General features: G+C 45.8%; 1 protein-coding gene across 5 annotated transcripts in view; it reads right to left on the bottom strand.

Moving 5' to 3' along the window:
* Window positions 1-5,690: 5,690 nt before the first annotated feature.
* PINX1 (PIN2 (TERF1) interacting telomerase inhibitor 1) overlaps window positions 5,691-22,348 on the bottom strand; it is a 79,238-nt gene continuing 62,580 nt past the window's right edge. For all 5 annotated transcript variants that reach the window (XM_078347095.1, XM_078347094.1, XM_078347092.1 and 2 more), the window contains one exon: window positions 5,691-6,647. In XM_078347095.1, the coding sequence (XP_078203221.1) occupies window positions 6,132-6,647 (516 nt within the window). In that variant the 3' untranslated portion in view covers window positions 5,691-6,131. The remainder of the gene's footprint in view (window positions 6,648-22,348) is intronic.

Below are 22,348 nucleotides of genomic sequence, written 5' to 3'. Positions count from 1 at the left end.
GGGGCTGAGACAGGACAGGCTGGAGAAGTGGATGGCAAGGGGTGGGTCTTGAAGCCAGTAGGTGGAGCCCTGGAGATGCACCAGGGGAGGGACTGCAGGCAGGAAGGCGGGGAGAAGGCGGGGAGGAGGCAGGGCAGGCGCAGGTCCTGGGGAGCAGCATTGCGAAGGGAACAATGGAAGATGCAGGTCCGGGGAGTGGCATTATGGAGGAGGGAACGATGGACAGCACTGTCCAGGCAGGGGTCAGATGGAGGGGTGTTGAGCTGGGAGCTCCCTGAGGGCAAGGACCTCCATAGTGTACAATGCAGACAGATACCTGATTAGGTTGGACTGCTGATAAGGCCATTTGATGTTGGGGTGAGAATGAATGGCAGCATGGGGTGCCCATAATAACAGGGTAGGGGAGAAGATGCCACTGGGGGAGGATGAGTTCGTCTCAGATCCACTGAATCTGATAAGCCCTCTGGACAGTCAGCTGGAGACACAGGACGAAAGCCTGAGACTAGTGGGGACAGAGTGCCCACCTAGGAATCACACAGAAATCAGCAGAAACGCCGGCTATGCAGGTTTACACAGAATACGGACAGTGAGAGAACAGAACTCACAGCTCAGAAACACTCAGGGGCTTCCCATCTTCCCACACTCAGTTGACCGCAGGAGGAAGAAGACTAAGGAGTATTTAGAAAAGGCGGAGACTTGGGAGCTGCACGGAGTTGAGACAGTTGGAGGAGACTCAATGGTCTGAGATGCAGCCATGTACCTCTCAGAGGTGAAGGAGACCAGGGTGCTTCCTTCCATCAAAGCGCTGGGGTCACTCTGGATGGCTCACGACCTTGACTTTCCAAGGTTGGAAGGCTGGAGTTGGAGTTCACCTTCATACCTGTTTTGGTCCCATCCAGGTTGGAGGGGTGTTCCCAGTTAGTGGGTGGAGGGAGGCTACCTGGAGGCCACCTCTCCTCTCCCATTCCCCGTCCACCCCATCTGCACACTCAGTAGATCCTCTGGTGACAGGAGGGGTGGGAGGAAGCTGGGCTTTATCTTCAGACTGACCTGTGAAGAGCCGTCTGCTTAGGCAAAACACATTTCTAACGCATTCTGTGTGGAAGAAAGCACATACTAGAATTCTGTGAATTTATCACAGTGAGAAATGTTAAGTGTAGAAGGGTCCTCCTCAGGTTCAAGGCAAATGAGCTGGCGAAGAACTTCTCAGAGTTCATGCACGAATGCCAAAGGAGATAGGACACGTGCGAGCCACGGCGGAAGAGGCTGCGTCCTGGGCATAAATGTATTGGGATTAATAGAGGCCATGGCGGTCCATTCTAAATGACACAAACTGGTAGAGCCTGCATGTGGGTAGGCTCTGTAATGAGTCAGCCACTCCGCTGTCCACTGGCCTGGAGCCCAAAGTCAGTGTTCAATAAATGTTTTCAGAACACACAACTGCCTTCAGCACCCACGCACCTTTTTCTAAGGAAACTCAACATAGAAAATACAAACAAAATTTCAACTCTAACTGATTACACAATTCTCCCCCCAGCTAAAGACTTCACTGCCACTTTCCTTAGAAGTTCACTGCTAATGCCTGCACGACAGGTCAGCAGAGGTGGGAGGAAGTGTGCCTCTCGAAGCCCGCACCAGCCCCTACCCACCCATCCCCACCAGGCGAGGCCCGGCCCGACACGCCCTTCTTTACCTGCCGTCTTTCTCCGGCTATTCCTCCCTCTTACTGGTTCCATGAGGGCTTTGTGTATGTCATTTCAGTATACTCAGTATTTCCTAAATAGATTGGGCACTTTTGTGCAAGGGGTTTAGTCATCGACTTTACTAGGACACAGTACTTATTTGCTCATTAATAATCAAGCACTGTAAAATCACACACTGAGCACCCGGTCTGACCTCTGCCCTGCCCGCCGGCACAACAGGCTCCGAAACGCAGCGGCTGCAGAACCGGCGAGGTAAACAGGGTGGTGGCAAGGAGGTTCCTACTCCAATGTAAGTTCAGCTGCTGCCTGCTGATCCAAGGGCCGAGACCACCCGGACAGACTGTGCTGAGAGCCTTGCCTGATGCTGGTGCTTCTCGTTCAATAAGCAGGTCTCAGCATGTGCGGGCCAGTCAGTGAACAGGTGGAGGAGGAGGGAGGCAAAGGGCTGGCCTGTGCTAGGAAAGAGATGCTCATTGGGCTCTCCCAAAAGCATCAGCACTTTCTACAGACTGAAAACATTCTTTTTCAGACTTGCCAACAGGTTTTAAGAAGCTGACTCACCCAATTTCCCACCCACCTCTTGACCAAGCTGGAAAAGAAAATCCACTGACAATGTCTCATGTGCAGCATACCTGAAAGTATTTTCTATGGCTCACCCAAATCACAGCGACTTGAATTAATTGTGAAACTCTTTGCAGTTTGCCTGCTGCTTTCAAATCCATTCCCAGTTAAGAGTTACAAGGACACGTGAAGGGCATCTGTGATAGGGAACCGTGCAAGTGGAACTGGCCGTGGCAAGGATGGAGGAAGAGGGGCGGGTTTGTGACTATGGTAGAGGCTAGGGCATCACCGGGCCTCTGGGAGCAGCATCGGTCTAGTTATAAAAACACAGAGAGCCGGGCGCGGTGGCTCATGTCTGTAATCCCGGCACTTCGGGAGGCCGAGGTGGGCAGATCACCTGATGTCAGGAGCTTGAGACCAGCTTGGCCAACACGGTGAAACCCTGTCTCTACTAAAAATACAAAAATTAGCTGGGCGTGGTGGTGTGCACCTGTAGTTCCAGATACTTGGGAGGCTGAGGTGGGAGAATTGCTTGAACCTGGGAGATAGAGGTTGCAGTGAGCTGAGATCATGCCACTTTATTCCAGCCTGGGTGACAGAGAATCCGTCTCAAATATAAAATAATAATAAAAGGCTGAGAGGTCCTTCTGTAAAAGGGGATGATAATGGTTACCTCCTGCGTTGTTTGAGTAAATGAGTTGCCTTATTTAAAGTGTTTGGAATAAGACCAGGCATCCAAGACCTCATACAATAAAAATCATTCATTAAAAATAACCGAAACGAAGAGAAGGCTGCCGCAGGACAATACAGAACCTTTTCAGTGGACAAACATTTTCTTGGGAAACTACTTTTCCTCTTTAAACTGAAAGAACCAAGGAAAGCGCTGGAGACTAAAATCGGTGTCTTTTTACCGGGTGAAATAATTCAAGGCAACAGGATGCAAAGACTACCCATTTTTAAAGCACCAAGGACAAAATGGTTTGTTGTTCTAATTTCCACTTAGATCCAGAAAACTAAGTGGACTGAGAAACAGACACAGAAAAATGAAAGCTGAGGGACCTAGAGAAAATAGAGTCTCCGCCACCTTTGGATCAAATCTGCTCTTTGCTGAGCATATGACTCATTCTCAGGCTGCCCATTCAATTATTAAAATCCTTCAGAGCGGCCGGGAGCAGTGGTTTACACCTATAATCCCAGCACTTTGGGAGGCTGAGGTGGGCGGATCACTTTGAGCTCAGGAGTTTGCGACCAGCCTGGGCAACACAGCGAAACCCTGTCTCTACTGACAATATAAAAATTAGCTGGGTGTGGTGGCGCGTGCCAGTAATCCCAGCTACTTGGGAGGCTGAGGCAGGAGAATCACTTGAATCCAGGAGGCAGAGGTTGCAGTGAGCTGAGATAGCACCACTGCACTCCAGTCTGGGCGACAGAGTGAGGCTCCATCTCAAAAAAAAAATCATTCAGGAGGCCTTTCTCCAGCCCTTGAAAACAATCATCATCACACTCTACATTCTCTCAATAAAAGTTGCATGTGGGCCAGGTGTAGTGGCTCACACTTGTAATCCCAGCATTTTGGGAAGCCAAAGCGGGAGGATCACTGAAGGCCAGAAGTTCAAGACCAGCCTGGGCAACATAGCAAGACCGTGTCTCTAGAAAAAATAAGAGCATTAACCAGGTGTGGTGGCACATGCCTGCAGTCCCAGCTACTCGGGAGGCAGAGGCAGAAGGACTGCTTGAGCCCAGGAGTTCAAGGACGCAGTGAGCTTTGATCAGGCCTCTGCAATACAGCCTGGGCAACAGAAAGAGACCCTATCTCTGGAAAAAAACAAAAGCCAAAAAACCAACAGTTGCACATGAAGTCCTACAGTTTGGCTGCCTTGGAATTCCTAACTCCAGGTACTACCGGCTCCCATCCGTGCCTCCCTCCTCTGGTCTTCCCACCCAGTCCCTGCACCCACGTCTGACCTAAATGCATCTCACTTGCCTTCTAAATACGCCGGCACACAATTGGGTATATTCTCTGGGCTCTAATTTTTACTGGTAAAGGAAGTTAAAGCAAAAGGCCAAAAAAAAAAAAAAAAATCCAACCAGCATATATTTATTTTTGAAAGTTAGCTCCCCTTAGGTTTCATGCATTCCCACTTCTCTCCGGATCTCTGGCTTTACAGGCAAGATGGGACAGGCAGGGAGAACTTGGGCATGTGCCTCTGTGGAGAAAGTGACTTCAGAAACCTCGGAGGCTTTATTAGCCTGGGATTCTAACCTCTGGGGGACATGAAAACTCAGAGATGAGTCCTCAGGCTCTATATTCATAAGAATCTTCTCTCTCTCTGTGTGTGTGTTTGTCTTTTTAAACAGACAGCACTGCGCAGTATCCTTAGAGACCAAAGCCAAATGTCCTTCACGTTATTTTCTCTACATTTCAAGAATGTCAGGACCATGCTTCCTACTTAATGTGACCTTGAGAGTTAAAATCAAGGGCAAAAGATCACCGAATTGGGGGGCGAGTGTGAGTTCCCATCACCAGCCACAATCTCTATTATCAAAGGGAGCACGACACACCTCCCGGGCTCTCCGTCCATGTTTGCCTGAAGCAGGGCCAGGCAGCCTCAAGGCCTCCACGGCAGGCTGGGGACATGTGGTGTGGGGAAAGGGGGTGCAGGGAAACTGGGACCTAGGAGAGGAGTCTGAGAAAGAGAGAAGGAACGCCTACGTGGATGAAAAGGAAAAGCAGGAGGAGATGAGGGCAGAGCACAGGGCAGAACAGCGGACACAGGGCTGGGATGATGGGGGGCTGAATCCAGAACCACAGCTGAGCGTTTCCTTCTCATGTGCCCCAGGGACAGTGTGAAGGGTCTGAGTGAACCCACAGGCAGAGTTCATCTGGCACACAGGGGGACGGCCAGGACGTGGCAGACGAGGGCGGCACAAACATGGTGCCTAGACACCACTGCTGGGAGCAGGCTGAAAGGTGTCTTTTGCTCTAAGGACTTTCATAAGACAGCCCCAATCTGGAGACTGACTTTACTTTCATGGCCTTGACCTCTCGGTTTCTTGAGCCTCCTGAGTACCTCCTGCTCATGACAAATAAGTAACTACTTACAACCATGTGACAGATAAATCAGTACAGGTGATTTTTCTTGAGGGATCCCCAAAGGGAAACATATGAGACCACCCATTCTCGGCGGAGGAATGGCAAGAGTCCTCCTGTGAGATCCGAGAGATGACACTGGCCCCGAGCCTGTCCACTGCTGAAGCTTTGCAGTGGAGGGAGAGACCTCAGAACTGTCGGCTCAGCTGCTCAGTGGAGGGCGTTACAATGTTTCCCATCAAAACCACAACACCTCTCTGATTTGGGAATGTAATCATACAATTTCTACTTGGCAAAAATGCTGGTTGGCTACAGAACAAAAAGAACAATCTGAATTTAAGCTATTGCCTCTTAATCCTTTAATTAGACTGAGTCTTTCAGAAGAAAGCACCATTCATGGTTATTGAAGAGAACCAAGAGCAAACAGAAGTAGTGACACACACACAGACAAGTGCGCATGTGCACACACGTGTGCACTTACATGAATGCATGTATTCATATGAATATATGAATATGAAACACTCTCACTGAAGGGCTCAGAGTTTATTAAAAAAATTATTTGTTTCTGAGAGCCATGATTTAGAACATTAAAAAGGTCCTTCTGGGAGCCTAACTTGAGGGAAATGTGGCAAGAGGGAGGGACTTGGCGGCCCATGGGCATGTCACAAGATGCGCCCAGGCTCTCTGGGGTGAACTCTGCTCTGACTTCAGGCCAGAGTGTCTCCCCTGGCAGCGCCCTGACAGCTGAGTGGTCGGAAGGCCCCAGCTAGGGAGATTCATTTGCAATCTTTCTTCTTCTTCTTCTTCTTTTGCACTGGCATTTCCTCTGGCGTAGCATCCTCCACTATCTCCACCGCCTTCTGCAGCTTTTTCTTCCCTCTCCTCTTTTTGGGCTTCAGGGTGACGTCTTGGCCCTCAGGAGGCCGCGTACAGTCCCCAGCATCCTGAGCAGAGGTGTCGGAACCCGCGTCCCAGCAGGGGCCTCTGAGCTGCTCCCCCGCGCTCTTCTTCCTGGCCCCCTGCTCCTCGGCCTCATCCCTCTTGGGATTTTCCTCCGTATGCCTCTTGGCCTTAGGCTTCGGGGAACGCTTCACATCCTTACCTGCGGCCTCTTTGTTTCTCTTCTTCATCGTTTTTCTATCCACCTGAGTCTCCGAAAGGTCAGGCCCTGGATCTGGGACCTGGGGCTTGTTCTTCAGTGCTGCCATCCGCTGGGCAAAGTACTCCTGGATGGTGAAGGCGCTGGTTGTCGTGCTTTTGTTCTCGTCTGGAGTGGAGGAACTGGCATCGCCCTACGGTGGGGAGAGGAGTTAAAAGGCAGGTCAGCATCAGCTGTTCATTCCTCGCCGCACCCGGGAGGCACTCATACCCAGCACTTAGGAGACAAGACTGAGTGCCAGGCTCCCTTTGGCCTCTCCCTTCTGGCTGGCCTGAACTGCAGTCCTGCAGCAAGGCGGCCACACACTCCGGCTGAGTACTAGGTCGGGTGGGAGATGACAGGCAGAAGCTAAGGTCAGAAGGGATCTGGCAAGCCGCCTCCACGGAATTCTGAGTAAACATCTCCCTAGAAACAAGTGTTGTGGTGACTAAGCTCCCAGAGTCTCCCATGAAAACAGAGACACCGGCGTTCTAGAGTTCGGCGATTTTGTTAGACACGGATGTCAGCTTCGTTACGGATTCTGCCGGCCTCTGTGTGCTGATCTAGAAACTTACATGCCACCTGGATAGGTTAACCGTCCATGAGGACAGAAGCCGCATTCTACCCTAGACCCTGGCTTGCCAGGGGCACGCTTTCTGCCCAAAAGGCAGAGCGTGGCCACTTTGGCAGCTGCTCCAAAGGCACGGGCCAGCCTCTGCTGGGGGTGGGGAGCAGGGAAATGCCCCATCTTTCCCCAACAAAAACCAGATACTCAGGACTGTGTCTGTGCTGTTTTTAAACGTGAGGAGTTACTCACACATAACGGCTGGGATTAGGTGAGCCTTATATTTTAATTTTAAATGAATATACTGCATTGTCAGGTAATAATCTACTATAAGAAAAGACATGAAAAAAAGTTATATATCTAAAAGTACATGTTGCTCTAAAGCTTGGGAAGCAAGAGGAAATCCCCAAGGGGAGAATCTGGGATCAAGAATGAAATGCTGGAATCACCATTTGGGTTGAGGCTGCAGTAAGGGGAGACGCACCTGTGAGGCGGGAAACACCTTCAGTTTGAAGACTATGGAAGATGCTTGGAGTCAAGTCCGTGTCTGCAGCAGCTCTGCCCAGAGACTCCGGAAATAACCACGTCATTACATAGCCACACTAACCAGGTTTTCAGTCACCCAATTTCTTCCTTCATACTCATTTACTCCCACAAGAGGAGTCTGGTGTTCCACGCTTTCATGCTGGGAGGGTGAGAAAGGGCTTCTGAATGAAGCAATCTCCAAAGCAGGATTCTACTATTAATCTTCAATTTGACTGGCAGGGTTCTGCTTGTGCAGGTAACTGAATTACAAAGCACCGATTCACAGTGGTCCTCAAAAACCAGCTCAGTGGAATCCAAGAGAACATCCATTTCCGTTCCAGCAGAATCTGTATTATCAGGTATCAACGGACAATTGGGCCTTGAGCAGCAAGTGTCCCAGAGAGCTTTCACCAAAGGGTACATTAACAAAAAAATTATGTGGTTTTGGAATTTCAAAATAGGCAGAACGTGGAATAAGTCAACTGAGTTTTGGAAAGAGGTTTATATTTTATCTATTACTATTCAATTTTTGCTGAAATTCCATCGGGTCATTTTGAGAAAAATAAAAATATCTGCCCCAGGAGATCTTTCTGTTCTTCAAATATTGAAAAAGATCTTATCAAGGCTCTCCCGGTGCTAGCCAACCCCAGTCTCATGAACAAGAAAGATCCTGCCTCCCAGGGAGGGGCACCCTCACAGCCACACTGGGATAGGCCACGTGATGGTGGCCGGCTCGTTTATGCAACAGAGGTCTCACTGAAAGTTTCACAGCACTACAGGAGCCTGCAGTCTGTGGGCCACTCTTTTGGAAGGTATTTGTGAGGCTGGAACTCACATCTGAGTTGAACCCTATGACTCCTTACCTTCCTCATTTATTTATTACCGGGTGAATTCCTGATTTTAATCACAGGAACCAACTAATGATATTAACCATATTTTTTATTACCAGGAAATACAAGACCATTTTTGAGTCACTTGTTGAAGTCAGTGGGACCTTCTAACCCCAGAAATCAGTATGCTTATAACCAACTCCTGCGATGTAAGGAGTTTAATGGGCACGGGCCACTGCACAGGCTTGGCAGGGCATGGAGACAGGCTGAGTCCTGCTCCTTCGCAGCAAAGTGCTGGTCGCACAATGACCAGCTGGTGAGAGCTGCCTGATGCGGCGTAGCCCCCCTCGCACACCTCAGAAAGGTGCCTGTTTTAAAGACCATGATGGACGCAAAGGAAGAATTCACTGAAGACCTGACTCCTGCAGGAGCAACGGCCAGGACTCATCTTTCATACACCAAAGTCAGAAAGTCAGTTTCACTGCAGAGATTCTAATCCTGCTTCTGCATTCTTGGCCATGGCTTCACATAAAAATAAACATATCTTTTCAAGAAAACTAATGCTTTTATACATGGTCTCTATCAACGTAAACAAGTATTGAGAAAAACAAGTTACTTTTAAGTATTCTGAAATGACAGTAACTTGCATTTTCCCACATCTCCATTAAACATAGAGTACAACCTCAGGAAATAAATTCTGATATTTAAACGTGACTCTCACTGCTTCACCAATGTTGAGAATGCCTTTGTTTGCTAATGGAGCTCCAAAACCTAATGAAACAAATTTACGAGTAACTTGAAAACTTCTGGTTGCAAATAAAATACTACCAAGAAATATGGTTAACTCATCATCTTTCCAAATGTGGTTTAAGCTTAGGGATTCAGGAAACGTCTCTCTCCTTTTGAAACTCCAGTGCCTGCTGTCAACTAATGGAAAAAACTGCCAGTACTTTTGCACCAATGTAATAAAATACGCAGAGCTGGCCTGGTCTGTTCACAGTAAGCCTGATGGTCCTCTTCCTTCCTGCAGTGTTAATGAGTGCATCGTACAAAGCATTTGATGGCTGACTCCCAAATGGTAAGTGGCCTTAATTTCTACCCAATCAATAAGTATCTTGTGGCTTTGAACAGAGATGACTCCGGAGCACCTGTTCCCCAGTTCACAGAGCCCTAAGAGTTTAAAGCCAGGCCCATGGGCACCCTGCTCAATCACGTAAGGAAGCTTCACCCAAAGTGACCAGGCCTGAGGGTCCTGAGGAAGGCAGCTATCACCAGCGTGTCAGGCACCTGACATGCGGCATCTCAGCCGACTCTTGCAGCATCCTGAGGAGAGGTGTCCCCTCCACATGACAGGCAGAGAGTGAGACTCCTGGCACTTAATCCACAGCAGGTCTCACAGCTGGGACATGGCAGGAGAGAGACGGCCCCAAGGCTGCTGGCTGCAAAGCCCTTGCTCCCTCTACCACAGGACCCGACTCCTAGCTCCCATATCATGGGACTGCCTTGTTATCTTCCTCTCTCTTCAGAAGCCACCCCAAAACTAAACTATGTATTAACTGACCGCATAATACAGAGAGAAAGGTCCACACTCACCTAAGCTGACTGATGCAGACAGAATATCCACAGAAATAGTACATTCAGAGGAGAAAAACACTACATCAACTTGGTTTGCAATTCATATAAATAAAAAAAGCCTGAAGCCAGAATTAAGAGTTTTGTAATTTATCAAACTAGCATGTACATTCACTTGAAAAAGTGTGACTGTCTGAAAGCAGAGAGTAAAACCCAAGTCCAGGCCTTCCACCCAGGCAAGAAGCCCTCTTGGGCCGTGGCTGGACAGCCTCCACCAGGACACTTTCGATACGGAAAAGTGGCAGCTCTGGTTCTCTGCCTCAGCTTCCTCCTCAGCAACAGGTAGACTTAGGCGCTTCATGGGCAAACACCATGTACCATGGTTAGAGCTGGAGAATCTTAAGGCCATCTCTGGCAGTTCTGAATTATCTTTGAGGAAAAAACAAACAGTGGGGACGAAGGCAAGCTGACCCGGCAGAGGCCCCGCAGGTATCAATTACAATCACCACAGTCCTCTCTGGTCCCTGGAAGATGCCTGAAGCCACACGCACATATCAACTTTTCTCAGATGTCTACAGAATTAGTCTGTCTGCTCCTTTTCGGATCTAGGATCCTCCATCTGGAGACTCTGTAGCTCCACGAGTATCTGCGCCAGCTCCTCTGCGCTCACGGAGGACTTGCTCTTGTGTCATTCAAACGTATATACTGAAATGGATTACCAGCAAAATGCCCAAATACAGAGCGTTCTCTGCTCTTCTCAGAAGAATCTTTTGGGGTAAGGACATGAAACAGTTTGCACAGAGAGCTTAGTGAGGTCCCTGGTGCAGATGGACTTTACCATAAAATCCCCTAGTGATGATCCACATGGCAGTCCGGGAATGGGCTTCAGAGGCCAGCCTTTCACCTCGCCAGCCTTGCTCATACATCACCACTGATCTTTTTTTTTTTTTTTCTTTTTGAGATGGAGTTTCACTCTTGTTGCCCAGGCTGGAATACAATGGCATGATCTTGGCTCATTTCAACCTCCAAGTGATTCTCCTGCCTCAGCCTCCCAAGTAGCTGGGATTGTACCACCACGCCCGGCTAATTTTGTATTTTTAGTAGAGATGGGATTTCTCCATGTTGGTCAGGCTGGTCTGGAAATCCTGACCTCAGATGATCCACCCACCTCAGCCTCCCAAACTGCTGGGATTACAGGCATGACCACCGCGCCAGGCATCACTACTGATCTTAACGGACAAGATGCTGGAAGCTTTCTGAGTTCTACGTCAAGACATGGAGGTCATGCTGTAACAGTAACCCTTCAATGAACTCTGTTATCAAAGTAGACATGCAGAGCTCAACGGTAATGGATTTAGCAACTGGGGTTGTGAGCCCTGCTGGCTACGGCCCATGATGAACAAATGCTCACTGCCACCACAGCCTGTCTGTCATCAGCCTGTGCTGGGTTAGTCTGTGAAAAGTTAAGAAAGCTTGGCAAGTGAGTAGTTTGACAGAACATTCTGCACCTTTCCCAAACTTTCCAGTAGGGCAGTTCTGACAAACACAAATTATGCCTCCATGTATCCCTTCAGGTATGAAGTGACTGTGTGTGACTCGTCAAGACATAGGGATCGTGAAGACCCACTGTCAGCTGTGTGTGTACTTTAAACTCCAACCGAAGGGGCAGGATGAACGGACCCAGTCACTCCCTCGCTATGCTGGCCTACAGTGCTCCTCCACATCCCCGTCCACGGTCACTTGCATCCCTTTCTTGAAGATCAAGTGCAAGACTGCTTCCTTCCATAAGTCCGACCCCATGTGAGCATCCTTTCTTGTTCATTACCCATAAGAGCAATTTGTGGCTTCTATTTTCTATATTCGTATAATTTGCTTTACACATCTTCCCAAGGAAACAAGTTTCTTGAGGACAGGGGCCATTTCTATTTCATTTGTATTCACACAATCCACAACCTCCCTAATGAGGAACGATGTATGGTAAGTGCTCCAAAAAAAGCACAAAGACACCAAACCCGGCTGGACCAAAGCTGTGAAGACCTCCCACCTCCACCCACTGGCCGCAGATGCTTTGTGTTTGTCAGCATGAACTCACATGCCCATCAGGCAGCTCTAACGTGCAGAAGGGGCAGTGGAGGGTAAGAAGAGAATCAGCATTTTGACTGGAGATTCTTACCAACCACATGAAACCACCCCCTTCTCAGGAGGTACTATCTTACCTTTCTCTTGATGCAAACTGCTTCTCTAAGATGTACTGCAAGGTACATCTGAGTGCTGTCTGCTGTCAGCCACTTCCTGGCCCTTAGCAATAAATAGGAACTCAGTCTAGTGATCCATCCATTTCTCCTTCTTGCCTATCATTCCACATGTTACCACAGTCGCCTTCGAGGGGATACGTCAATTGGAAAAAAGCAAGGTACCACGTGGTATCTGTGCAATTAGTTGAACACAAGCAATGCTAGCAGGGGCTGAACGGTTCTTGCTGAAGAGAAGGGAGTTCTCGGGCCTATCAGATACAAAGGTAGCTGCTCACTGGGAGAAGAATAGCATGGGATGGAAGTTCCACTAGCAGCCTCCGGTAGGCAAGCTGTGAAGGTGCACCTACATTATAACCTAGCTGAAAACACAACCTGGGCAAGCTGATTCTAGGGAGTCATCAAAATGGGTTTGCCACTGAAGGCTGAGCTAGGCAGCGATTCCCAGCAGTTGGTCGGAAAGCCTGCACGGAGCCACTATGCCGGGCGGCCCTGCTCTTCTCTCTATGGCACTTCTGTGGTTTCATGCTTTTCCTTTGTGGTTTCCACAAAACTGAAAACGTTCAGTGTTCTCCTGATGAACAGCTATTTTTACACTCACGAAAAGCTTTTCAAGTGTGAAATCTCATACATTTTCCAAGACATCCATCACTCACATCTGGAATTAGGCTAAACACACAGAGTCTAGGTAATGAACAGCCTCAGGGAATTTGCCTGGGAGATGCGATTGGTTTTAGCATTATCAAGTATCACAAGAGTCAAAGCAAACATAAAATCCCACTGACTGAAGACAGCTGTGACTTGAAGTGGGGTTAAAACAGCAAAGATATAATAACAGAATGAGAACTGTGCACCAACTCAACTGGAAAATACAGAAACCGTGTGTGTGTGTGCACATGTGCAAACAAGTATAAGAACCTGTAGCATGTATTAGAAGCCCAGACTGGAGAGGTTCCAGAGGGTTCTCTCTAGAACAGAGATTGGTGAACTTTGGCCGTGGGCCTAGTTTTTAATGATTTTTTAAAAATCATTTCTAAATGGTTAGAAGGAAACAAAAGGTTATTTTATGACATGTAAACATTATATGAACTTCAAATACCAGTGTCCTTAAAGTCTTGAATTTCCTGTAAAAAATCTTGTGAAAATGTGTTTTCTCTCTCATTAAAAATGTATACACAATAGGTGCTAAGTAAATAATCACTGAATAAATTTATTACAAAATCTGCTCTGCAATTGTGAATACAGTACTGCTGACTTTTGGAAGTGGTAGGTGCTTTTTAAGGGCACACACACAATACACCTTTATATGCACGTTTGGAGCTAGAGGACACTGTGCTTTGACAAAGTCCTCAAGCTCCATCTCCTGCCAGCGACAGAATCCCTACCTTCCTGCACCGTGTCAGCAAACCGCAGAGAGGCTGCTAACTGCTGCCTGCTTTTCCGCAGCAAAAGACAGCAGACAAAAAGTTTGGTGAAAAAGTGATCTGACAAGAAAGAGAACCCTCAGCAAACCAGTATGTATGCAGAGAGACTTTCTAACTATCAGGCATCGGAACTCCACCTGGAATTCACAAACTCAGCCACACCCGACATCGGAGAAGATAATGCGAACTAGAAGGGACAGAACAGCGTGCCCTTCACCGGACTTTAGTAGAGAGACACTGGGAATGCCAAATTCCTCACGTGAAGCCCAATGCTAACAGAGCTGTTAGTTTTATGTCTTTTTCTCTTTGTTTTTCCCCATATGCCTAATCAGCTATTCCAATTGCCACTTACTAGGAAAAGCCAACATAAACATGTTTTAAAAGGATGGTTCTCTGTGGCAACAGCTCCTCAGGTAACCAACATCAGGATCACTGACAAGAGTCATCCAGCCTCTGCGGAAAAAGAGGGAGAGAGACAGAGGAGCAGGCTTCTTGCCTCCCTGAAAGGTCCTCAGGCTTCGAGACTCGCAGTGACTCATGTGACAACCTTTCTCGACATACTGGCCATGAAGATAAATGAGGCTCCTCCAGAGCTGGAGACGATCAATGTGACACAGGCCCCGACTTCTGAGAATGATGTCTAAAAATAATCCAAATTGACTGCATTTTATAATTCTAGGTCAACTGGTCCTCTCCCCTGCTCTCCGGAGGCGGACAAACAGCTTTGATAAACAGCTGACAGCCAGCACTGGCCTCTCACAGAACAGAGCAGAAGCTTCCAGAGGGTTCTGTCTCTTCCATCTTTACTCCACATGAGAGGTGAAAATTGCTTAAGAACCATGACAACTCAAATGCAGGCTCCTTACTTTACTATAGAAAGCACAGCAGTTATTGAAGGTTCTAGAAAATCTAAAATCTTCTATTCTAAAAAGAGTAAGATATTTTTATAGAATAAAATCTTTATTTTGAAACTAGGAATAGGGTATGCATGATTATACGGAATAATTAAGTAACCACCATTGTTTATAAAAGAAAAGTAAATTAGGTGAATATAGCTAACTAACAAAAAAAGCCTTCTCTTTCAATTCTTGTAAACTACATAAGGCTAATATTTTCACATACTCTTTCTTTTACCAGAAATCAATGTAGCAAATAAAAATACTTGAGAAATATTTTTGTGAGTAAATTTGGCAAGGCAAAGTCATTATATGTTTAAAACATACTGAAATTAGTAAGAATAAACAAAATTCTGAACTTAATCATGTTAAAAAAGTAAATGATGGCCAGGCGTGGTGGCTCAAGCCTGTAATCCCAGCACTTTGGGAGGCCGAGGCAGGCAGATCACGAGGCCAAAAGATCGACACCATCCTGGCCAACATGGTGAAACCCATCTCTACTAAAAATACAAAAATTAGCTGGGCATGGTGGCGTGCACCTGTCGTCCCTACTCAGGAGGCTGAAGCAGGAGAATTGCTTGAACCCAGGGGGCAGAGGTTGCAGTGAGCTGAGACTGTGCCACTGCACTCCAGCCTCACACCTGGTGACGGAATGACTCTGTCTCAAAAAAAAAAGTAAATGATATAAAATAATACAACAGATAGTGTTCTTATCACTATAAAAAGAGAATATAGTGGACAACTTATTTTTAGCATAGACAAAAACTAAGCAACAACAAACCAACTACAAAGGCGATTTACTCCAGAGAAACCCTGACCCGTTACACTGAGACTGTTGTTCCAAGGAACGCATAAAAAATAAAAATCATTACTGCTATTAAATATGTAATTCTAGAATAACCTCTTCTCTTAGTTTTACACAAGATATAATAATTTTTTTTTTAATTGAGACAGAGTTTCGCTCTTGTTACCCAGGCTGGAGTGCAATGGCGCGATCTCGGCTCACCGCAACCTCCGCCTCCTGGGTTCAGGCAATTCTCCTGCCTCAGCCTCCCGAGTAGCTGGGATTACAGGCACGCGCCACCATGCCCAGCTAATTTTTTGTATTTTCAGTAGAGACAGGGTTTCACCATGTTGACCAAGATGGTCTCAATCTCTTGACCTCATGATCCACCCGCCTCAGCCTCCCAAAGTGCTGGGATTATAGGCTTGAGCCACCGCGCCCGGCCAAGATATAATAATTTTTATTTTATGAACAAAAAAGATACAGAAGCTTAAGTGAAAGAGTACAAGAAAGGCTGTCTCCCTGCGTGCTCAGAATCCAAAACTGTTCTTGCAGCAAAACCTGCCTTGCTTGCCACAAAGCATTACTTGCAGTCCCAAACCGACCCAATCACCAGAAATTCAATGCCCTCCAGCATGCTGCTTCTCCAACTCTCGGGGTAAAGGATGAGTTTTGTCTGTTCGGGTTTTATTTTGCCTTTAAGAGTTTCCAATCCATTACAGGGTGAAATTTCTATAAAGTTAAAAAAGTTACTAGACAAATGAAATTTTAAAAAGACATCTAAAGCCCAAGTCCTAATTTATAAAAATTATTGTCAAATTACTACAAAAGCTTCTAAATGCTTACTCTGAATTTCTGTCTTTATCTTGTCTATGGACATACTTTGAGTGGCACTGCTATAAAATACCAGCTACCAAAGGACAGAAAACAGGTGCTCAATTTAAGATAGCAGTGGCACTGACCTGGCTGTGGAAGATCGGATGCACAACTGACAGAACGTGTGATCGACGCCAAGTCAAACGCAATCATTTCCAAGACAGGGAAACAGGGGTCTTCAGTAACTTTTTTCAACATTGTTTCTTCCCATGCCTTTCTTCAAACACACTCTTAAACAGAAGGCCAAGCTGTACCACACATCAGGGAGCTTTGGCTCAGGTGGGGTGGGGGCAACCCAAAGCTCAAGTCCCTCTCCTCACCTCATTAAGCCCCCTGGGGATCCTAGAACTCTATGGAATGCAGCTTGAAAATCAACAGCTACATTTTTAAGGTCCAATGAAATTCAAGCATTTATTATAGCACTCAGCAAAAGGAGAAGGCAAAGCTTTCAAAGATAAAATTGGTCTTTGGCTGCAAGCGCTGACTCACACCTGTAATCCCAGCACTTTGGGAGGCCAAGGCCGGTGGATCACCTGAGGTCGGGAGTTCAAAAGCAGCCTGGCCAACATGGCAAAACCCTGTCTCTACCAAAAATACAAAAATTAGCCAGGCATGGTGGTGCACACCTGTAATCCCAGCTATTTAGGAGGCTGAGACAGGAGAATTGCTTGAACCCAGGAGGAGGAATTGCAGTGAGCCAAAGTCACACCACTGCACTCAAGCCTGGGCAACACAGCAGGACTCCAGCTAATAAACAAATAAATAAACAAACAAACAAATAAATTTGGTCTTTAACATTCATTATATAATATACATAATTCTTAACACTGTCATTAACCTTTGAGTCAACAATGGGCTGTCAGAATTGTCCAACCAACCAATTTCTTCCAAAAATGGTAACAAAGAATCAAGACTGAGCCCCTCAATACAGCAAAGCCTCAAGTTGCAAACTGGGTCCTCCTGAGGCTCACAATGGCTGGTGATGACCTCAGGCTGCCCACTCTTCCGGCTCTGCCTGGTGAGGTCAGGAAGAGACCATGAGGAAGGGGAAGCAGGGGAAGCAGGGGACGGGATAATGTTGTCCAGACCTGTCGCCACCCTGCTCTCTTCAGACTATGGCTGGAGAAGCAGAGCTTCACCTTCTCTGCCAACCCTTCCCCCACACTGCAACCCAAAGAAAAGTCCCCCTTCTTCCTGTTTTCATGACGTCACAGAAGGAAAATCTGGGGAGGAATGTTATTTCTGCTTTCCTGGCAAGAGAGAAGGACAGAAGGAAAAATGAGGCAGTGTTTCCCTCCTCTCCTCCTGCACTAGGCCATGTGGATGTCAATTTCTTACTATCACAAAAGCTCTTAAAACCACTTGCTTCATCTGTCAACAAAAAAAAGCCAAATCTAATCCTTTCAGGCCAAACCTATGTCCTGGTGAAGCTCTAACCAAACAAAATCGCCCAGCGACTTTCAACCCTTGGGTGTGTTGGCAGGCCGTGCCCTCAGCTCACCCTCGCTGCTTTCTCATTTCTTCTTTATGAGTGTCTTATTATGAAGTTATGTTTGCTGATCTAAAAGACGACATAAATTTTTCCTGATACTAAAACAACTTTCAAAAAAGCCATGACCCACTTTCTCCTTTCTGGCTCCTCTAGAAAGTGGAGGCAGGCCCAGGCCCCGTTTGAAGTCCTTGCTGCCGGGAGATGGCCAGTTTATGTCTCTCGTCCTAGGACAGGAAAAGGATGCACTCTCGGCACCATGTGCGAGGGTGAGATAAGAGCAGAGATTCTGTCCTCAGCGCCTTATCAGCTTTTCCTGCCACTTTCCAGAGCAGACAGCACCATGGTTGGCAGTGAGCGAAGCTAGCTGGAGGGGGGCTGTGTGTGCGAGGGGCTTGGAGACAGCAGTGAGTGAGGTAGGCAGGGTGTAGAATGAGAAAAGGAAAGAGAAGAGGTTCTTCATATATCTTAAAATGGTTTGGTCTCCCCAAAATTGCCTTTACCTTTTTTAAACACTCGGATTTTGCATATCTGGGGAAACAGCAGCAACCAGGATAGACGTTTTTATGAGGACTTCCGTTCTGGTTAGAAGGAACCACCACTTTCCTTGCTTTGAGCCCTGCCCCTCACTGCCTTGTGCGACTGGCTCCTGGGCACGTAGCACTGGATGGATCCGCTATCAGATGCTCTGTGGAATGCCTGCGGGGCCCCGGCTGCAGAGCAGGCGACTTCCACACACACTCGAGCCTGCACCCGAGCCTTCCCCGCACACCCACCATCTCTCGGGTCCAGGACACCCTTGTTCACATGGGAGAGTTTGACTCACAGTGCAAAGGAACAAGGGAGGCTACAGGACACTCCTCCAAATGCAGACGAATGGCATGGATGAGCTGCTTTGTTACACAACAATTAACTTCTGAGAATCCACGGATTACACTCTTTAGAAACCCTGGTCTCTTGAAGCCGGGTTAGGGAGGGAGTGAATATAACTCCTGGAAAAGAACCTAGACGAAGCAGGAAAACTTTAACTTAGTTACGGACTCATTTATAATGAACTCGTGAACGTTCAGGTTGAGTATTCCTTATTTGAAATGCTTGGGACCAGAAGAGTTTCGCATTTTGGATTTAGGGATATTCAACCCAGAATATCAATTTAGTATATTTATACTGATATTCCAGGTTGAAATTCCTCTCTTGCTTTTGCAATTTGTTGCTGATGAGACCAAACCATTTGTCCTGTAAAGTTCTTTCACGGTCGGATTTTGCTGACTGTATTGCTGTGGTCCAGGTAAATATACTTCTCTGTCTCATGTATCTCCTGTAGGGTTCATGCGAGAGGCAGCCTTACTTTCTAATAGAGCACCTTTCCAATGCCAGCATGTTGTTTTATGAAAAACTGGGCTGGATTTACGGTCTAGTAAGTTTGGGAAACAAGCCTGTGCTATCCCTCCCTTTGATTCCTAGTGCACATCCCCATCCAAGACACGTGGCGGCTGCTAAACTTCAGAATGACCCATATTTATTTGATCTTGAAACCCTTTTTGGTAAACTCCCGCTGGTATCCCATGAAATCAGTGCTCTGCTGAACCTACTTTGAAAGGGCTATTCAAATAGACAGCTCCATTAACTGGATAAAATGATAAAAGTCTTGTCAAACTTGCAGTTAAATCTCTGTTTTACCCTAGCCTGTCCAACAGGGTGGGCTTTTGCTAAGGTATGCTTTTTGCAAAACTGACAAAAGCATAGCAGGGAAGTGAAAGGAGGACCTGGCACACCTGCCACTGTGGACACTAGCTTGCAGGGTGCCTCTGGGAGGAGAGGTGGGCACTTTCCTAGTTATCCCACGACTGAAATGAGAATGTCTGTTTAGACATTAGGTTTACAGAAGTTACTCTTCCATTTTGGAATGGAGGGTAGTGAAGAAATAACATATCCTAAATGGTGCCAAGTATGGAAGTATTTTCTCTGTTTACTTTGAAGGCTGCCTACAATCTAGCCATATTTTTTAAGGATTGTGTGTAAGCAGTGAGCCCTGCAGAGTCTGACAGTGACATGACCACTGTGAAGAAGAAAGATCTTGGGAGTCAGGTTCCACTTAAAGTCTGTGCAAAGTTCCAACCACAGAACCAAGAACAAATGTATAAAATACGGAACATAGTCAATGGACATATAACAAAATAAAATTCAAAAAAGCAACTTCTAAAAGTGAAATGAAACAAACTTGATTCTGCAACTAGCAACAGCCACACAAAAAGAAATTCCAAATGACTTACAACAGAATAATTTAGCTGTATACACTGGATAGGAAATATGTAAAGGCCAAAAGAACTGCCACACCCCCAAAACAAACCCTCTGAATCGCTCTCTCTCTTTTTAAATGATCAAGTAATTGGCATTATCCTGTGACTATTGTGTATATAACGGGAAGTAAGCACATGACTACTGTGATATTCTAACGTTCTTATTTCTGGAACCTATTGATTCCAGGAATCTTACTGTGGGTAAGTAAAGATAAAAGATGAATAGGGTTAAGTCCTTGTGGTCCTAAATCTAAATTGGCAATATGACTATAAACTCAGGATACATTTTATGATTAAAAAATCACAGTTGTATACCTGTAACAAGGCCTACAAATGAACACCAATCCAGGGATAAGTGAACAACCCCAAAGCCTAGACTGTATCTCTAAATATCATTTACCACAAAAAAGGAATCAGGGAGAAATGGATGACTCCAAGCGTAGGGCAGCAAACGTACTCAGAGGGCCTGGAAACTCTGACACTAGATTGGAAGGAAGCTATCAAATACCACTTAGGGTCATGTCAACAGTACTCAGGTCATTATCTGTGTATACAAATGCCACAGATTTCTGTACGTTCATCATGTATCCCGCAACTTCACCGCATTCATTTATCAGTTCTCACAGTTTTCTGGTAGTCTTTGGGGTCTTCTACATGTAGGATCAGGTCATCTGCAAACAGAGATCATTTTAACTTTTCCTTTTCAATTTAGAGATCTTTTATTTCTTTTTCTCATCGGACTGCTCTTCATAGTACTCCCAGTACTATGTTGAACAGAAATGGAAAGAATGGGCATCCCTGTCTTGTACCACATCTTAGAAGGAATGCTTTCGCCTTCCCTCCCTCCCCATTGATTATGACACTAGAGATAGGTTTTTTGTAGACGGCCTTTATTTTGTTGAGAAATTTTCTTTCTATAACTAAACTGTTTAGAGTTTTTACCAAGAAAGGATGCTGAATGCTTTTTCTGTGTTAACAGAGATGATCACATGGTTTTGTCTTTCTGTTAGTATGATGCACTTTGACTAACCTACACCATTAAACCAGCCTTGCACACCAAGGAAAACTCTCAAACAAAAAAACCTAGCCAAAAAAGAAATTAAAAAAAAATCCCATTTATGATAGCATTAAAAAAAATCAAAATACTTAGGGATAAATTTAACATAGGAGATAAAAGATCTGTACACTGAAAACTATCAAACACTGATAAACAGAAAAGGACACAGATAAATGAAAAGATATTCCATGCTCATGAATTAAAATATTATTAAAATGTCCATATTACCCAAAGCAATATACAGATTCAATGTAATCTGTCAAAATCTCAATAGCATTCTTAACAGAAATAGAAAAAACAATCCTAAAATCCATATGGAAACACAAAAGACCTCACATAACCAATTTTCAGAAAGAAAAATAAAGCTGGAGACACCACACTTCCTGATCTAAAATTATACTACAAGCTACAGTAATTAAAACAGTATGGTACTGGCATAAAAAAACAGACACATAGACCAGTGGAAGAGGATAGAGAGCTGAAATAAATCTAAACAGTCAACTAATATTTGACAAGAGTATGAAGAAGACATAATGGGGAAAGGATAGTCTCTTCAATAAATGGTGCTGGAAGAACTGGGTTTCCCATGTAAAAGAATGAAATTGGACCTTATCTTACAATATACACAAAAATCAACTCAAAATGGATTAAAGATCTAAACATAGGACCTGAAACCATAAAACTACCAGAAGAAAACACAGGAGAACAGTTCCCTGACACTGCTTTTGGCAATGATATTGTGGGTATCACACCAAAAGCTCAGGCTACAAAAGCAAAACCACATAAATAGGACTACATCAAACTAAAAAGCTTCTGCACAGCAGAGAAACAGTCAGCAAAATGAAAAGGCAACCCACGAATTAGGCAAAACCCAAGAATTAGGAAAAATACTTGCAGACCATGTATCTGACATAAAGTTGGTATCTAAAACTTAACTCAGGCAACTCAATAGCAAGAAAACATATAACCTGATTAAAAAGTGGGCTAAGGACCTGGACAGGCATTTCACAAAAGATGACATACAAATGACCGAAAGACGCTCAACATCACTAACCATCAAGGAAACGCAAATCAGAACCACCATGAGATATCACCCTACACCCACTAGGAGAGTTATTATCAAAAAGAGAAGAGATAGTAAGTGTTGGCAAGAGCGTGGAGAAACAGGAACCCTTGTACACTGCTGGTGGGAATGTAGATTGGCATGCCCATCATAGAAAACAGTGTGGAGGTTCCCAAAGGAATTAAATCTAGAACTACCGTACGGCCCAGCAACCCCTCTTCT

Source organism: Callithrix jacchus, chromosome 13, assembly GCF_049354715.1.
Source record: "Callithrix jacchus isolate 240 chromosome 13, calJac240_pri, whole genome shotgun sequence".
Lineage (NCBI taxonomy): Eukaryota > Metazoa > Chordata > Mammalia > Primates > Cebidae > Callithrix > Callithrix jacchus.
This window is presented reverse-complemented; position numbering and strand designations above follow the sequence as displayed.